The following is a 17,087-nucleotide window of genomic DNA, read 5'->3' on the forward strand; positions in this document are numbered from 1 at the left end:
TTATAAATCACACAGAATGAGTTTTTGTGAGAAAGTAAAAGTGTGCACAGTTTCCTGTGATGGTTAGGTTTAGGGTTAGGGGTAGTGTAGGGGGATAGTAAATACGGTTTGTACAGTATAAAAACCATTATGTCTATGGAATGTCCCCACATTTCACAAAAACAAACATGTGTGTGTGTGTGTGTGTGTGTGTGTGTGTGTATTTTTGTGATTTACGAGGACACAAATTTGTATAATGACATAGGTATTACACTGGTATTGTAACGAATGGAGACTCAGGCAGGAGATCCAAGTGCAGCATTTATTTACAAGTGAGAGTGGTCGTACAGGCAGGGTCAAAACAGGAACAAACAGGAACAGTGAGGAACAGGCAGAGTCGTAGTCAATGGACAGGCAAAGATCAGGGCAGGCAGCAACTGGTCAATAAACAGGAAACAGGCAGTAAAGGCAACAAACAGGCAGACAGGAATAATAATGCTCGGAAATGACACACTGGGTAATCAAGACTTCGCAGTGAGGTGGTGTGTGTGACAGTCCTTTATAGTCCTGTAAATGAGCTGCAGCTGGGTGTGGTGATCAGTGCAGTGTGCTAGGGTGGATGTGGCAACAGGTGATTGGTGTGACGTGAACATGTGACTGACAGGGAGGATTGTGGGAAGTGTTGTCCGGGAACTGACAGGAGCAAACAGTGATCGTGACAGGTATTATGACGTAAACATGAAATATGAAGACATGAATCATGAGTCCTCATATTTAAAATAGCTTTAAAAACATACTAAGCAACGTTTTATTAAAAATGTAAAAATGCAGTAGGGTAGGTTTAGGGTTAGGGGTAGTGTAGGTGAGAGAATGTACAGTATAAAAAATGTTTCATGTTTATGTCATCAAAAATGAATTCAAAATCAAATTCATGTTAATGTGCTTGTGGATTTTGAATAGACTACTGAAAGATCACAGCCATAGCGCCGCTATAGAGTATAGAGATATACTCTTCATCTCACACAGTAGACTGGACTGCAGAAGAGGGTGAAATTGAGAGACAAAGGACTTGAGAAAGAAGAGCCAAGACTGTCTGTCCTTCATCACTGCACATCAGATCCAGGCGTCGGTGTTGTCGTTCAGCTAACAACACTGTATGCTTCCGTATAAATATTGCAGCCAGGCAGCCTTGTGCGGCGCCTCGGACCCCGGGGAGCGAGGTGACCCAAATCAGCAAGACAAACACGTTTCACACCTGCATAAACAAGTTAGTGGCCGCAAATGATGACACAATGCGCTGCACTGTCCGCTGACAAGGCATGAGAGTGTAGAAAGGAGAGTCGGTGTGAACGGAAGATGAAGGGATGCCAGAAGTGTGAGAGAGGAGAGAAACGGAGAGCCAGAAGAACAGGTGTATGAGCAGCAGGATGCAGGAGAGAAAAGAAGATGAATAGGAATAGATCCAGACCACCAGGAGCTCATGGCTTCTCCATCATCAGGTACATGGACTGTTTCTTGGGCCTGGAGAGTCAAATGTTTCCCTTCTGTGATTCACTGACTTCAAACAACACTGCCACGGTTGAAATGTGTCAACCAGTGGAGGCTGAATAGCTTGACATTATTTACATGTGAGAGAGAAACAACTGAATTCAGTTGTGGCTCATCAGATCAGAATGTAGCTTTAGATGTTCGAGTGTTTAAGTCTTTTCTTTTGAGCTCTAGTGTTTCAGAATGTGAAGCTGTTTTTGCACTGATGTCAGACTGATCGTTCTGATCTGATCTTTTGCTTTCTGTTCATCAAATTCCAAATAAATAGAAATGATCAAATGAGATGAAGCACATTTAGTTTTCTAAAATCCAGAAAGAAACCTTGCTGTATTTTTAGGGCATTCTATGCCTCAAACATGCTTTCTTGAAAACTGCTTACTTTGGTTCACGTGGTCTTCAGTTCAATAATAGAACTAATAATAGATTTTCAGTCATCTTTGTAGCATGTTGTTATGCATTTGTTTTCTGCTTTTTATTGAAGATGTTTTGCCACACATCCTAGTGACTCAATCACTAAATGTGTTCACAAAGCGCAAGATTATTTAACCCATGAGTCATGACTCGTGAGTTCAGAAACTCTGTAGTGACGGTTAGTGCTTAATTCACCAGCATCTCATCAAATACCTTTTAACGTTAATGAAAAAGACAGATGCACAGAAGCATGAGACAGTTGAATCAATTTCAATTTAAACTCATTTTGATTCGAGAAGAAATAGATTTTTTGTTTTGGGTGAATCAAGAGCGTGTGTTTGAGTAAGGGTGAATTAGGCATCTTAAAAGACTGAAATATTTCACATTCTCCAAACAGCCTTTTGAAAGCAGAATTTAAAGATAACAGACATTGTGTAACATTCTCTGATCTCTGCAGCACTTTGAGAGACGCTCACACTGGCAGACTGCATTGTTGTTTTATACATACATGCACATCTGCATCTCACTAATGTGGAGACACAACATGCCCTATTTAATAATTAGAAATGTGACACGGTGCATTGAAATTCTTTTAAGATAGGTGTCACTAAAACAAATTAATGCCAGTTGTATAACAAATGTTTGTGTGTACTAGTCTGTTCTTGTGTTTGTAGTTTTAGCATTTGCATCAGCTCAGTGTTGTTTTACATGCTCTCTCTCTCTCTCTCTCTCTCTCTCAGCTGGGCGGCTGTGGGATTCTCGGAGTGGGAGTTTGGCTTTCCATCACCCAGGGAAACTTTGCCACCCTTTCATCCTCCCTACCGTCGCTCTCTGCTGCCAATCTGCTCATCGCTGTGGGCAGCATCATCATGGTGATTGGCTGTCTGGGGTGTGTGGGTGCGGTCAAAGAGAATCGTCCATTACTCCTGAGCGTAAGTAAACTAAATATACTAGCATGTCACTCAAAACATCCTGTTCATAACAGAGCATGTGCGAGGCCTCTAAGCATGTCTTAAAATAAAAGGTGTGTAGCAACTCAGCATAAGAAATAGCATTTTTTCTCGAAGTGACATAAGTCTGTCTGGCATTCATTTGAACCATAAATGTGGCTTTCTGCTCACTGCTCACATGATAATATATGGCTCTGGAATCAGAGTTTTGGCACTAATTGACATAGAGTAGATTTTTTTGGCTGCCATATAGAGACACTAGGAGGAATTCATGTGACGCAGGAAATGAGCAGCAGACTGCTGCCTGTCTATCAGCATTTCAACAGTGTTACAGACGAGGCTGTAGAAAGATTATTTACAAAAGGTAATTAACATCAGCTTGATTCTTGGTGTTTACATGGATTATAACAGGTAACAAATTATACCAGCGTACATAACATAGTTGTTATACACTGAACGAAATTATAAACGCAACACTTCTGTTTTTGCCCTCATTTTTCATGAGCTGAACTCTAAGATCTAAGACTTTTTCTATGTACACAAAAGGTCTATTTCTCTCAAATATTGTTCTCAAATCTGTCTAAATCTGTGTTAGTGAACACTTCTCCTTTGCCGAGATAATTCATCCACCTCACAGGTGTGCCTTAGGCTGGCCGCAATAAAAGGCCACTCTAAAATGTGACGTTTTATCACACAGCACAATGCCGCAGTTGTCGCAATGGCCTTTTATTGTGGCCAGCCTAAGGCACATCTGTGCAATAATCAGGCTGTCTGATCAGCATCTTGATATGCCACACCTGTGAGGTGGATGGATTATCTCGGGAAAAAAGGACTCACTAACACAGATTTAGACAAATTTGTGAACAATATTTGAGAGAATTAGGCCTTTTGTGTACATAGAAAAAGTCTTAGATCTTTGAGTTCAGCTCATGAAAAATGGGGGCAAAAACAAAAGTGTTGCGTTTATAATTCTGTTCAGTGTAGAATAAAGATCATGTGAATGTGATCATACTGTAAATTATGTTCTTTGTCATAGATTTATAGATGTTAGTAGAGTTTGGAAATGCCATCAACACAAAAGACCCTTACTAAATTGTATGTAATATTATAAATAATTTTTTGTAGAAAAGGTACTTGATTTGAACGACCCTAACGCACCAATAGAATATGTAGAAAAATACATTAGCATAAATACTTCAGGAACCGAAAAAGAAACAGATGCTGTTAATTGCATTTGTAACGAAGCGGGACTGAGGCGGAGATCCATTTGCAAGCTTTTAATACAAAAGTAAGCGTGGTCGTACAGGCAGGGTAAATCAGGAGCAAACAGGTACAGCAGAGGGTTAGGCAGAATCGATGTCAGGGTACAGGCAGTAGATCGAGGCAGGCAGATATCATCACAGAACAGTATAACAGGCAAGGGTCAGGACAGGCAGCAACGGGTCAAGAACGGGTAACAGACAGGAACAGTAACAACAGGTAAACGCTCGGAAATGACACACAAGGTAATCAAGACTTCGCGGTGAGGTGGTGTGTGTGACAGTCCTTTATAGTCCTGGTAATGAGTGGCAGCTGGGTGTGGTGATTAGTGTGGAGTGATTGTGAAGTGAGTGCAGGTGATGAGCAATGGAGGATCATGGGAAATGTAGTCCGGGATGTGACAGGAACAGACGTGATTGTGACATAACGCCCCCCTCCCGGAAGGCGCGTCCTCGTGGCGTAGATGACACCAATAGGGAGGGGGGGTGGTTGCATTGGAGCTCTAGTGGCGGACAGGAATGGAGTCTCCAGTGCAGGTTCCCTGGCCGCCATGGCGGGTCAGGTGCCACGGGCAGCCATGGCGGGTCAGGTGCCACGGGCAGCCATGGTGAGTCCGGAGTGTCAGAAGGCCATAGGGGATCAGGTGGCTTGGGTAACCTCGGCAGGTCAGGTGACTTGAGCAACCACAGCAGGTCAGGTGGGTCAGGTGGCTTGGGCAGCCACAGCAGGTCAGGTGGCTTGGGCAGCCACAGCAGGTCAGGTGGTCTGGGTAACCACGGTAGATCAGGTGGTTTGGGTAACCACGGTAGGTCAGGTGGTTTGAGTAACCACGGTAGGTCAGGTGGTTTAGGTAACCACGGTAGGTCAGGTGGTTTGGGTAACCACGGCAGGTTAGGGTCCATAAACAGCCATAATAGTTCAAAGGCCGATGACGGCAGTGGCCGAGTAGGGTCCCCACCCACCAGCTCCCCACCCCTAGGGATACTGCCCCCCCCCCCAACCCCCCCCCCCCCCCCCAAAAAAAAGTTCTTGGAGAAATCAACGGAGGCATTGGCGGGTTCATGGGCAAGGAGCTCGGGTGGCGCCTGCAGGGCAGATGGCCTGAGCGGCAGCGGCAGGACAAATGGCCTGGGCGGTGGTGGCAGGGCCGACCAAGGGTGCTCCGTGGCCGTGTCAGGGAGAGCTAGCAGCTCTGGGATGGGCACAGGCTGTTCTGGAACGGCAGCGAGCCGCTCTGTGACGGCAGCAGGCTCGGGCTGCTCTGGGACGAAAGCGGGCTGCTTGGGCTGGCAGACTGCTCCAAAGTCCATAGAGCTCGAGTTTATCCTCAACGCATGCAGGACAGCCAAAACATAAAAAGTGAGCACAGCCCTCTGGGCCAAGACAGGACTGACCAGGAGAGCAGGCTGCTCTGGAGTGGACTCACTGGCTGGAACGCCCCCTACATCCTTACTCATTGCAGGGGCGGCCATCTTGCCCGAGGGCACTGGCAAGGCAGCCACTTTGTCCATCGCGTCCGGGGCGCTTGAGCGCGTTGCAACCGGCGAACTTGAGAGCGAAGCGTTCGGCTGGCTTGAGAGCGAAGCGTCTGGCGAGGACTTGGGGATGCCAGCTGCTCGGACTGTAGTCAGTGGAGGATCAGCCACACTGGAACGCAACCCTCTCCGCTCCCGGACTGATCTACAGACGTGACGTGACTCTGGGTGATCAGCGGCGACGTGACGTTGCTCTGGGCGATCAGCAAAGACGTGACGTTGCTCTGGGCGATCAGCGGAGACGTGACGTGACTCTGGGCGATCAGCGGAGACGTGAACTGTTGCTGTTGTGATGGTAGCCGCCATCTTGTGTGTGTTACCTGGCACGGCGGCCATTACGGGACTCACCATGGTGTCGCATTCCTCCGCGACACCCACAGTAAACGGAGAGCCAACAGTCAACAATGCATAGTCCATAAAGCTGCTGAGTGACGAACGCGGTCCATCTCGTCTTAGTTGATTCTGGAGAGGTTGGTTGACGCCATCACAGAAGAAGTCAATCAGTGCACAGTCCGGAAGATCAGAGAGGTGAGCATGTCCAGATATTCCTGCACATAATCCTCTAACGATCGCGTGCCCTGCGTACTCCACAATAACAAATGATCAATATCCATATCATACAAATGTTCTCTGGTAAAGCTGCTGGATCTTGGTGACGGCGAAGTCTTCTGTAACGAAGCGGGACTGAGGCGGAGATCCATTTGCAAGCTTTTAATACAAAAGTAAGCATGGTCGTACAGGCAGGGTAAATCAGGAGCAAACAGGTACAGCAGAGGGTTAGGCAGAATCGATGTCAGGGTACAGGCGGTAGATCGAGGCAGGCAGATATCATCACAGAACAGTATAACAGGCAAGGGTCAGGACAGGCAGCAACGGGTCAAGAACGGGTAACAGACAGGAACAGTAACAACAGGTAAACAGGGTATAAACGCTCGGAAATGACACACAAGGTAATCAAGACTTCGCGGTGAGGTGGTGTGTGACAGTCCTTTATAATCCTGGTAATGAGTGGCACCTGGGTGTGGTGATTAGTGTGGAGTGATTGTGAAGTGAGTGCAGGTGATGAGCAATGGAGGATCATGGGAAATGTAGTCCGGGATGTGACAGGAACAGACGTGATCGTGACAGCGTTAATTATTTTTAACAAATAAATGCAAATATTAATTGCAGAAATTAATGTGCGATATTTCCCAGCCTTATGTGTATATATACAGTATACAAAACCATTCTGCCCTCACATCAGTCATCTGTCAACTAGGGCTGTCAAGATACCAGATTTATATCTATAGAAAAAAAAATTATTTAAACCACCATTGCATACAAAAGGAACAATTTCACTTAATTGCAACCAGTTTAAAATAACTTCCCTCTGTGAACTGATGTGGATTCTTATCACATAATGAGGCAGAAATTATATATTTTATAGTATTATATACAGTGATAAAGGCAGTTGGCATTGCATTATAAATGTACATTATGCTCATGAAAATACCCGAGATGGCTTGAAGAACACAGATAAGCCATATACTGTCGCAATGGAGTAATAATTCTCTTCAGGTTTAATCAAAATATCACCACTCTTATTTTATTCAGCTGTAGCACAGCTAGATGTCTTTGTCCATATTAGGGATTTCCTGGAATGTCATACGTTTTATTACTCCTGTGAGTCTTACTTGTGGAGTTTCTGCACGAGGGCGCCCTCTGGCATCAAGTATGAATGAAACAGACATTACATGTGAGTGTTTTACATTCCATAATGCTCATATTGCCCTGTTTTAGGCAAAAAAATACTGCAATCTGAAGATTTTTAAGTAAATATATGATAATCCATATGTTTTTATCTGAATGAGCACACCTTTGGACTGAAAGACCAAAATGATTTAAATATAATTAAACACAAAAAGGCGGCAGCAGTTAACAGGTTAATCTAATATTTCTCATTCCAAGACTAGCAAAATTGCAGACCGGGGTGATTAACGAGTCATTTTCACAGAATCCAAAAAATGTCCACACTGGCGAGCTGTAACTTTCTTGGAGTGTGTCTAGAGTGTCTCGTCTGTCGTATCTGACAGCATTCGTTTACGCGGCGGTAGCAGCTGCTCGCTGTGACTGCTTGTGCTTCATGACAGATGACTACCAGCGCTAAGGTGCAATATCGCCACCTACTGTATGTTGGGATATCAACCAGATACTGGCGCTGGATAATTTACATGCCATATTGTCATACGTGTACTATACATTTGAAATATTATGGTTATCGTCAATACCCTGTGACACCTCTAATTAACATGATAACAATATTTCATTTTTTTAAATGTCTCGATTATTGACAATACCGGTATATCGCATCACCCCTACTATCAATACATGCAAAAGTACTTACTCTTCTTTATGATCACTCAGAAAGCCTTTAGTAATTGAGGTGCACTAGATATTAGAAATAATTAGATCTTAGAATTAGATTTTATCAATAATAGTTCCAACCAGGGGTTTTCAAGTCTCCCCAGCCCCATGTTTAATCCCTTTGTTTCATTGGGAGAAGCCATTTAAAACTCTTTTGCATGGTGAGATTCAAAAAAACTGTTTTATAATTCTCTGAATCTAGTGTATCTTGACTTGTGTATCTTTTAAAAATCAGTCAGAGACCCGCGGACAGTTTTAGAGGACATTTCCAGGAGCCAGAGAGACCTACATTCTGTATGAGAGCGTCCCGAGACAGATGCAGATGTCGGTCTGTCATCATAACCTCACAGGGGCTGAGCTGGATTGTTTTATTTCAGCTGTATGCATACTAAAAATCCTGAAAGGGAAAGCAGAATGGTGGTCTTTGGGTTCAAACCTCTTTCTCTCATCAGATCAGCACAACTCAATGGTGTAAAACTGGTAATCCAACAGTGATGAGAAATCAAAGAGAAAAAACAAAGTCATGATCAGTCTCAGCAGCATTAGCTGTGCATCCCTCTGTCAGCACCAGAGCTTCCAGTTATTCATGCTCGGATCTGCTTTCATTTCACGCTGTATGTTTAATTCACTGAGTGGCGTCCAGTTATCTTCTCAAAAGAAATGTTTTTTAATCCTGTAAAAATTTGTAAAAATGTCTTTGTTTTTGCCAGTCCTATCAAACGAGTCACGAAAGAGCTCACAGCTGATAGCACATTTACTTTATTCCTCAATTTGGAAAAGGAATGTCAAGCGAAAATCATATACTGCTGAAATAGTAAGAAAAGTATAGTGCTATATTGGTATGATTTTACTGGGGTTACAGTTTGGATTATGATTTTCGTCTTTAGATTTCCTGCATTTTTGAATTGTCTGAAAGAACCTCTACATAGACATCCTACAATCTTCTTCAAAATGACTTGTTAGGATAAACCTGCAGAGCTCATCTCAGGTCAGCTCGATTCCTTTGGTGCCCAAGCGCTTAAACACAATATCTGCAGTTCGCCTTATACTGGGCTTCCACAGTTATCCATTTATTCCTATAGTGAAAGTAAAACAAAAATTACAGATATTTTAAAATGAAATACCAACATAAAAGTTGTCTTTTTTTAATCGCTTCAAATAAAGCAAAAAAATCCCAAACTGTATTTTTTCCACCAGCCAATAGGATAAAAGCTAAAGGAAAACTGCTATGAATACAAACAAAATCCCTCATCTGAACGAGCAAGTCTGCAGCAGACCCTGTTTTGTAAATGTATTTGATTACATGCATGAATTAAATACTAAATTATTATGTTTAGCTTTACTCCCCACCCTAATTGTTGGTGTGAGCTGCTGTTGATTTGCTCCAGCTGTTCCTCCGCACTGTTTCCGGTACAATGTTGTCGGAGCGGAGTCGTCTGTGAATAGATAATGCTGTTGAGCAGGGCTGCAGTCACCTCAGAGACTATCACAGCCCGGAGATGATTTATGATAAAATATTCTCATGTCCACTTGGGGGATGATGATGTTTACCGCTTAAGCTGCTATTTATGTCACGGGCTCATTTTAATGACAGCCTCGGCTCTCCTGCGAGTCTTTATCTACTGTGGGTCGAGCAGTTATGATGACGCCCAGTCATACTCAAACTGTTGCCAAATTCAGAGCCACATCTGTTCCTGCCATAGAAAGATATAGTGAAAATAGTAATTAATGCTAGTATGCGGTTCCGAATTCAGGCTTTCTTTCTTTCCCTCTTGCACGATGAGAAAGAGAAAGAGGACGTACCAGAAAATACATTTTGGATTTTCCAGTGAATTTCTTTTTTTTTTTTTTTTTTTACATTTGCATGGCTTTACATTACATTACCTGATAATAGTGAAACTTGGATGTTTTTTTTAATAAATGTGCATAAATGACAACTGCTTATCTGCATAAAATACAGATTCCATGCAGCAAAACACCGAAAATATCTTTACACGAAAAAACACTCTTCTATAAACTCTTTAATGCCCAGCAGTGCATATTATACATAGTCTTGATCTAAAATAAAGAGTATGAATTTGCTTGAGCAATCCAACAAATTCAGAGTGTGCTTTGTGGAAATTTTAGAGATGATTTATTAAGATGTACTGATAAACACATAAAGGATGCTTTTATGGTAATTTCACCAAATTTTAGGCACTGAATACAATCTTCAGAGTAATTACATTATTACTAGTTGGTCAAGAAAGATACTGGTAAGATACTATTAGCTATCAGAGTAATTTGGGCTAGCTATATTTCAATGCAGTTTTTCTAAAAGCAACTTGTCAAAGAAGTGAAAGAGTCGATCCAGCATGAAAAAGACTGCAAGATTAAAGGAGCTGTAAAATAAGCCAAAGAGTATAGAGCCCAAGAGGCGAAACTCTGATGCTTTTTGGGTAACAGCCACTAGGCAGTCATTTTGGGATGAAAATGCCAACTGGACAATATAATCCATCACATCTTACGCACCCAAAATCGGCAAATCTCACTGCCAAATCAGAAACGCAATAGAACATTTCTCAAATTCAGTCGGTTTTATGACACCTACAGTAAATGTTGTATTGTCTTAGCCTATATATGTTTTATGTGATCAGTTGTGGAATCCAACCATTACACATCTGAGGTAACGTAGTTAGCCTACTTTATTGAGTATTTCCATTTTATGCAACTTTACATATTTATTATTAATAGTAAATGAATAAATTAATAATTCATAAAGTTAAGATCATCATGTTTGTAGCATGATCTAGGGGATTAAAACGTACAATATATATTTCAGACCTATAGTGGAGTAATAGTAATAGTAAATTACTCCACTAGGTCTGAAATATATATGTTTTAATCCCCTAGATCACGCTAAAAACATGCTGATCTTATAGAACACGATGCATTGCTGTGTCTGTTATCCTGTTATCATACTTCCCACTTTTGGACACAGTGGCTGTGTTTTTTTGTTTACATAGTCTTGCTTTAACAGACAACACTGCAGAAACAGTTTACTGTCAAGCTGTTATATCCTGTTATATATTTATTGTCCAACATTCCCAATTTTTCTGATCCATGTCCTTAATTTCATTCCATATATTGGTAATAATTCAGTGTTTATAAGCCTTTTAAAGAATTTTAACCCAAACTGACTGGGTTTCTAGAGAGCAAAGGTTTTGTGAAAAAAGTGGAAGATAGTATTTTATTCTGTGTTGTCATCATTCAGGTTGGAATTCAGCTTTAATGTATGTTTTGTTTTAACAAAGCAGCTGATATTGCCATAGAAACTAGTGGACTGCGGGCTGCTGCTGGGCGCCGGTGTTTCAGGGGAGCGCTCTATTGAGTTTCACTTCTTGTCAGTATAAGTTCCATTATACTTTGATTAAGCTCAGTCCTCTCTGCACTGTATTACGGCCCATATAACATCATTCAGGGGATCTCAGCTGTACACTAGGTGTGCGATATGTATCGTCTACGTCGGGTTATTGTCTGTTTTTGCTCTATTTTGTGAAAGAAAATAGTTCCTAACAAAGGCATAATAGAACAGTTGTTGGTCTCCAAGCATTTAGTTTCTGAATTAATCCACATTTTTAATGGTTTTGAATCGGTTGAGTGAAAAGCTTGATGACCTAGTTTCGTTCCTGAATGAATCAGCCGTTTGAACGAATTGGTTGAATGAATGATTCAGTGCGTCTCCCGTTAAGACAGTTTCTTGCTGCCGCTTACTGTTGGTTCATTTAAATTTTTTTCTATTTTTAAAACTTTTAAATTCATAGCATTATAAGTGCGACAAACCTGTAATGCAGTGTAAATCATGTCTGACCAACACATTGAACAGTAAATACACCTGATCGCAGCTCTGCGGTCGAAGATGGATTCTGATTTGTTGTCGGACTCATATTTCAATACTCTCCCATATAAACATATGCTCTCTCTTCTGCTTGTGTTTCTACAGTTCTTCATTCTGTTGCTCCTGATATTATTGCTGGAGATTCTGTTCTTGATTCTGTTCTTCGCATATCAAGATCAGGTACGTGCAAAATAAATCTGTCATTTTACATAATTTATTATTTTATATTATTTCACGGATTATGATTGGTCAATAGTGGCATTCAGCTCTCACATATTTCATTATAATGACAATAAATTGAATAATTCACCGTTGTCCCTGTGATTTCCAAGTCTGATAAAGAGAGCTTAATCTGGAAAACATCTGTTGTGTACAAACATCTGATAAACATCTTAGAAAAAGCAGTTATGTACACTCTGAATCAGAAACATCTTAAAGATATTTTCCAAATGTCTATTTAACATCTGACAGGAAACGTCTTAGAGACGTCTTGCAGATGATGTACATGTGCTGTCAGAGGTATCACTCCACACTCGTTTCTTCTCACATCATAAAATAATTTACACCTTAATCAATATTTCATGACCATGTATTTATTTGTTATGTAGCCATGTAGTAAGTGGTATAATGTAGAGTCAGTCTTAATCATAAAATAAACACATATTATAAATGAGGGTTAAAAGTGTGTGGGAACCTTTAACTTAAAATTAAATTTTGATGAAAGATCATCTTGGAGCCTTTTCTTATCTAGGGTCTTGGTACAAACAGTTACAGCAATGATGGCTTTTAATGGCCTTCTTTAAATGTTGGAATATGCTTTTCTGTCTTGTTTACTATTTTGCAAAACTTCGGTCTTTACCTTTCTTGGTAAAGGAACAGCACTGAGAGCAGTGCAAGCAAGAGAGATATTCATGGGGTTAGTATCATCTATAGCCATGGATATAAATGAATATTGCAGCATTGCAGGACCTCGAGGCTGAGCTCAATACAAAGGTCATTGGTGCAAAGGTCATGGGTTGAGATATTAAATATATTATTCCTGAGGTCTTGCATCAATAAAGAACTGTTAGAGATGATTTGATCCTTAAGGATGCTGTATAAGGACACATGATGGCTTCTTTCTCAGTGTAAAATAATCAAACTGTCTTCACTTTCTCTCTCTCTCTGTGAGAGATTCTTTGCCATTGATTTTCTTGGCTGTTCTCCTCAAAGCACATATGGCATCATAGTGTGATGGGCATTTTCCAAAGACACTTCCAATGATAGCAGCATTTTTTGATGGTGGAACGTGTTTTCCTACAGCGACAGACTCTCCATGGCTCTTTGTGAAATGATCTATGTCAGTCTGCTATTCCTCCAACACAGAAAACCACACCAATAATTCACCTTTCATCAGTGCTGATCTTCTCACTGTCAATGGTTTTGTTATTTCAGTGAAGATAGAGATTAGACAAAACATTTGCATCATGAAGCTAATTAAATTATTACAACATACAAAAATATGTTATAAAAATACAACATAAACAATACACTTTTCATAAAAATTTTTATTATAACTTGCATCCTCACAAAATTACACATGAACTAAGATACGTGCTAGTCGATATGTGGAAGCGATGTTTGGGAGTTCTTTCCATAACTAATATTTCCATAACATAACGGACAATGAACAATTGAAGCATGAGGAATTGATAAAATGGTGTTATAAAGAACATGAGCTTCCTGTGCAGAGCCATCTTTGATGACAACAAACACCATAGGTGCGATTTAACAGCTTGGGCTGTGAAAGAACAGAGACAAAGATGACTTCAAGAAGAAAGAAGAAAGCATATTCAGTCACAGTACTGTTGATAACACTAGTCTCCATCACCAACAGCCAGTGTGTGTGTGTGTGTGTGTGTGAGTTTGTTTATATTACATTGTGGGGACCAAATGTCCCCACGATGTAATATAAACCTGAGTTCACCTACATCATGGGGACCAGCCACCGGTCCCCACAATGTAAATTAATTGATAAAAATACTAAATGTTTTTGTGAGAAAATAAAGGTGTGCACAGTTTCCTGTGATGGTTAGGGTTAGGGGTAGGGTTAGGGTAGGGGGATAGAAAGTACGGTTTGTACAGTATAAAATGCATTGCGGCCTATGGAAAGTCCCCACAATTCACAAAAACAAACATGTGTGTGTGTGTGTGTGTGTGTGTGTATATATCCTGAAAAATGCAGTTTTTAATGATTTGATCAAAAGAAACATATGATACCATTGTTGTTTGACTTTATTAATGATTTGACATATTACTGTTATCGAAATTGTAAACTTGACAAACAGATTTGGAGACGTTTCTGTGTCTATTACTTAGAAAACAGCAGGTGAAGGCGTGGCCTCAGTGGAAAAAGAAATATGATTCATAATTCAACAATAATGTTATTATTATAATTTTTTTTTTTTTTAAGAATGCAAAGGTTTCCCTTTTAGGGTTATCGTCTGGGTATGGGTTAGTGATTATAAATGACCTTTATTTGAATAAGTGAACATGAGTGTGTACAGTACGTGTGGACGGTCCTCTTTAAACTCAAGTTAGATTTGAACACACATCAGCAGAACATCAACCCAAACTTCTGCCGCTCAAGGATCTAATGGGAGCGAATGCATTGATAAACTGGAATATAAAGTGGAAATTGTGTTCTGTAAATACTTTGTCCTCTTCCGTTCCACACGTGTGATTAGAAATGACCTCCTTGACCTCTCTCTGCTTCTTCCTCTCTACTGATATTTATTATTTATGATTTATCACTGTATTACATCTATCAGGAAGGCTGCGTGAAGCACATAGAGCTAGTAGCCGATGATGGCAGACGGATCACAGGGAATAATGTCGACATAGAAGAGAAGACGCATGTGAAACGGTCGGTTCTAAACCCTTATTTAATGCACATTTACGTTTCAAATGACAGCTCCTCATGCTTACACCCTAATCCTGTCTGGAGGACTGTATGGAAATCCAATCCTTTCAGGGCAGCTTTTACTGGCAGGTTTTAACAGTACAGATCGCTGTCTTTCTCTGCCTTTTTCCTGTTTTCCTATTTCCTCGCTGTTTGTGTGTTGAATAATTCATTGATGACGGCCTGTTTGGCCGACTGATGACGGAAGTAGTAAAAGTTCCTCTGTAGTAAAAGCTACAAAACCCTCATTTATTACTCATGCTCGATATCTCAGAAGACTAATATTCCATAAACACTTCACCTAACTTCATGTATTCGGTGAAGAATAGTTAAGATGTTTAGGCCATAACCACGCATCAACGGTGCATAAAACATCCGAATGCTCTTTTAGGCAAACTGATGCCACTGCTTTCTAATTACACTAAACATATTTAATTGCCCATATTTTAACTGAAAACGTCATAATAGAAACACTGTGAATTCACATTGAATGATTTCACTCAATTAGTCTATTAGGTTTTAATAAGATCTAATTAATGGAATTATTGAATAATAACCCCATGAATTACAGTAAGTATTTAATTTTAAAATAATAACACTACAAATTATTAACACATAGACACAAAAAACTTTGATATTCAATGTAATATGTCACAGATCACTATTTTCCAGACACAAAATTAGATATTTTAACCTCAAAACTTTTGTCTGACTAAATTATACAAATTTTGATATTAAAATTAAGAAGTGATCATAGATGCCACAAGATCTCATCTCAAGAGAAAGTTAAGGTGGATGATTTGCACCTTTCTTATAATACGGTCACACGTGTGATCGGGCCACAGAAACGCAGCCGTAGTGGCGGGTGGAACAGGGACAGAGATAAAGTGTGAAACCAGGAAGTGATCATCAGGAACATACAGCAGATATGGGATGGTGGTTTTCAGAAGCAATGCTGAGGATCTTTCTCCCTGTCGTGCTCTTGCACACTTTACTCTTGGCCAGCAGGAATGACTTCAGACAAGCGCAGCTTTGTTCATTCATTCATTCGACTTGGTCGCTTTACCAGCTCATGTTCAGCGCTCTGTGGGTCGCACACATGAAACAACAGCAGAATGAATTTCTGTGTAAATCCAGTCTTATGTAAATTGTTTTACTGAATTGAATACAACAGGTTTTATACACAGAAATTAGGTTTGCTCGCGATTAATGAATGAATTGGTCGTATGTGTAGCTATATGCACAGTCATGCATATGTGCTTCATTTGCTTTTGACTTTTTTGTTTTATTTAGATCAGTACGCTGCATCACTGAAGTGCTTCTCTCTTCTCATCATCTGTTTGTAATAATGTGTTCAGGAAAAGTGAAGCTGCTTTGAAACAATCTGTATTGTATAAAGCCAAGTTCAATATTGGAATTCACTGAACACATATTCTAGAACTCAAAACTTCCTCCACAGTCCAAGATCATTTATTGAAACTAAACTACAAAAGTCTGTGTGAAATTCTGCAAATTATGACCAACAGTTGATTAAAACCAGGATATTTACATTTACAGGTCAATAGCACAAATGTATTGGTCAGAAATGTATTCAGAGTGAGCTAATGCTGTAGAACAGATACTGTTATTCTGAAACAGCAGAAGCACAAGCAATAAGAGTCAAAGCGTTAAAGCTTGTGCTGCTTCTGTCTGTGTGGATCTGAAGATCCTCTGAAGAATCATAGAAACCAGCGGCTTCAGATCGGTTGTGTAAGTTATGTAACAACAGATAGCAGCCTAATTATGTTATTATATTACATTCCTCTGTTAAAATGATTAATTATATTGATTTACTGACACTAGCATCATGGCTGGTTAACTGATTTTCAGGGATATTATTTTATGCTCCACTGTCATTAGATTTAGTGCGTTTAGAAAAACAGAATAATCTGTGCAGGACTGTAGCACAATCAAATTCATGTGGGAATGAAAAAGGTATTTCAGACTCTACAGCAAACGCGGCTCATACAGTATGTGCGAATCAACAAACTCATTTCACATGTGAAGAGGGTGTTTATACAGAAGTGTTCACTGCAACATGAAAAACAAGAAAGACTGATATTAAAGTATTAGACAGTATTATATATATATATATATATATATAATTATACCATATTCATGAAAATGACTCTCTAAAATCAAGG

At 40.2% G+C, this 17,087-nt stretch overlaps 1 protein-coding gene across 3 annotated transcripts in view; it reads left to right on the top strand.

Annotated features, from left to right (window-relative positions):
* tspan4a (tetraspanin 4a) overlaps positions 1–17,087 on the top strand; it is a 38,665-nt gene that overhangs the window by 16,989 nt on the left and 4,589 nt on the right. For all 3 annotated transcript variants that reach the window (XR_010895396.1, XM_067388902.1, XM_067388900.1), the window contains 2 exons: positions 2,679–2,870; positions 12,069–12,143. Coding sequence is in view for 2 of the 3 variants with exons in the window: in XM_067388902.1 (XP_067245003.1) it covers positions 2,679–2,870; positions 12,069–12,143 (267 nt within the window). In the remaining variant the exon portion in view is untranslated. The remainder of the gene's footprint in view (positions 1–2,678; positions 2,871–12,068; positions 12,144–17,087) is intronic.

Source organism: Chanodichthys erythropterus, chromosome 7, assembly GCF_024489055.1.
Source record: "Chanodichthys erythropterus isolate Z2021 chromosome 7, ASM2448905v1, whole genome shotgun sequence".
In the NCBI taxonomy this organism is placed as follows: Eukaryota; Metazoa; Chordata; class Actinopteri; order Cypriniformes; family Xenocyprididae; genus Chanodichthys; species Chanodichthys erythropterus.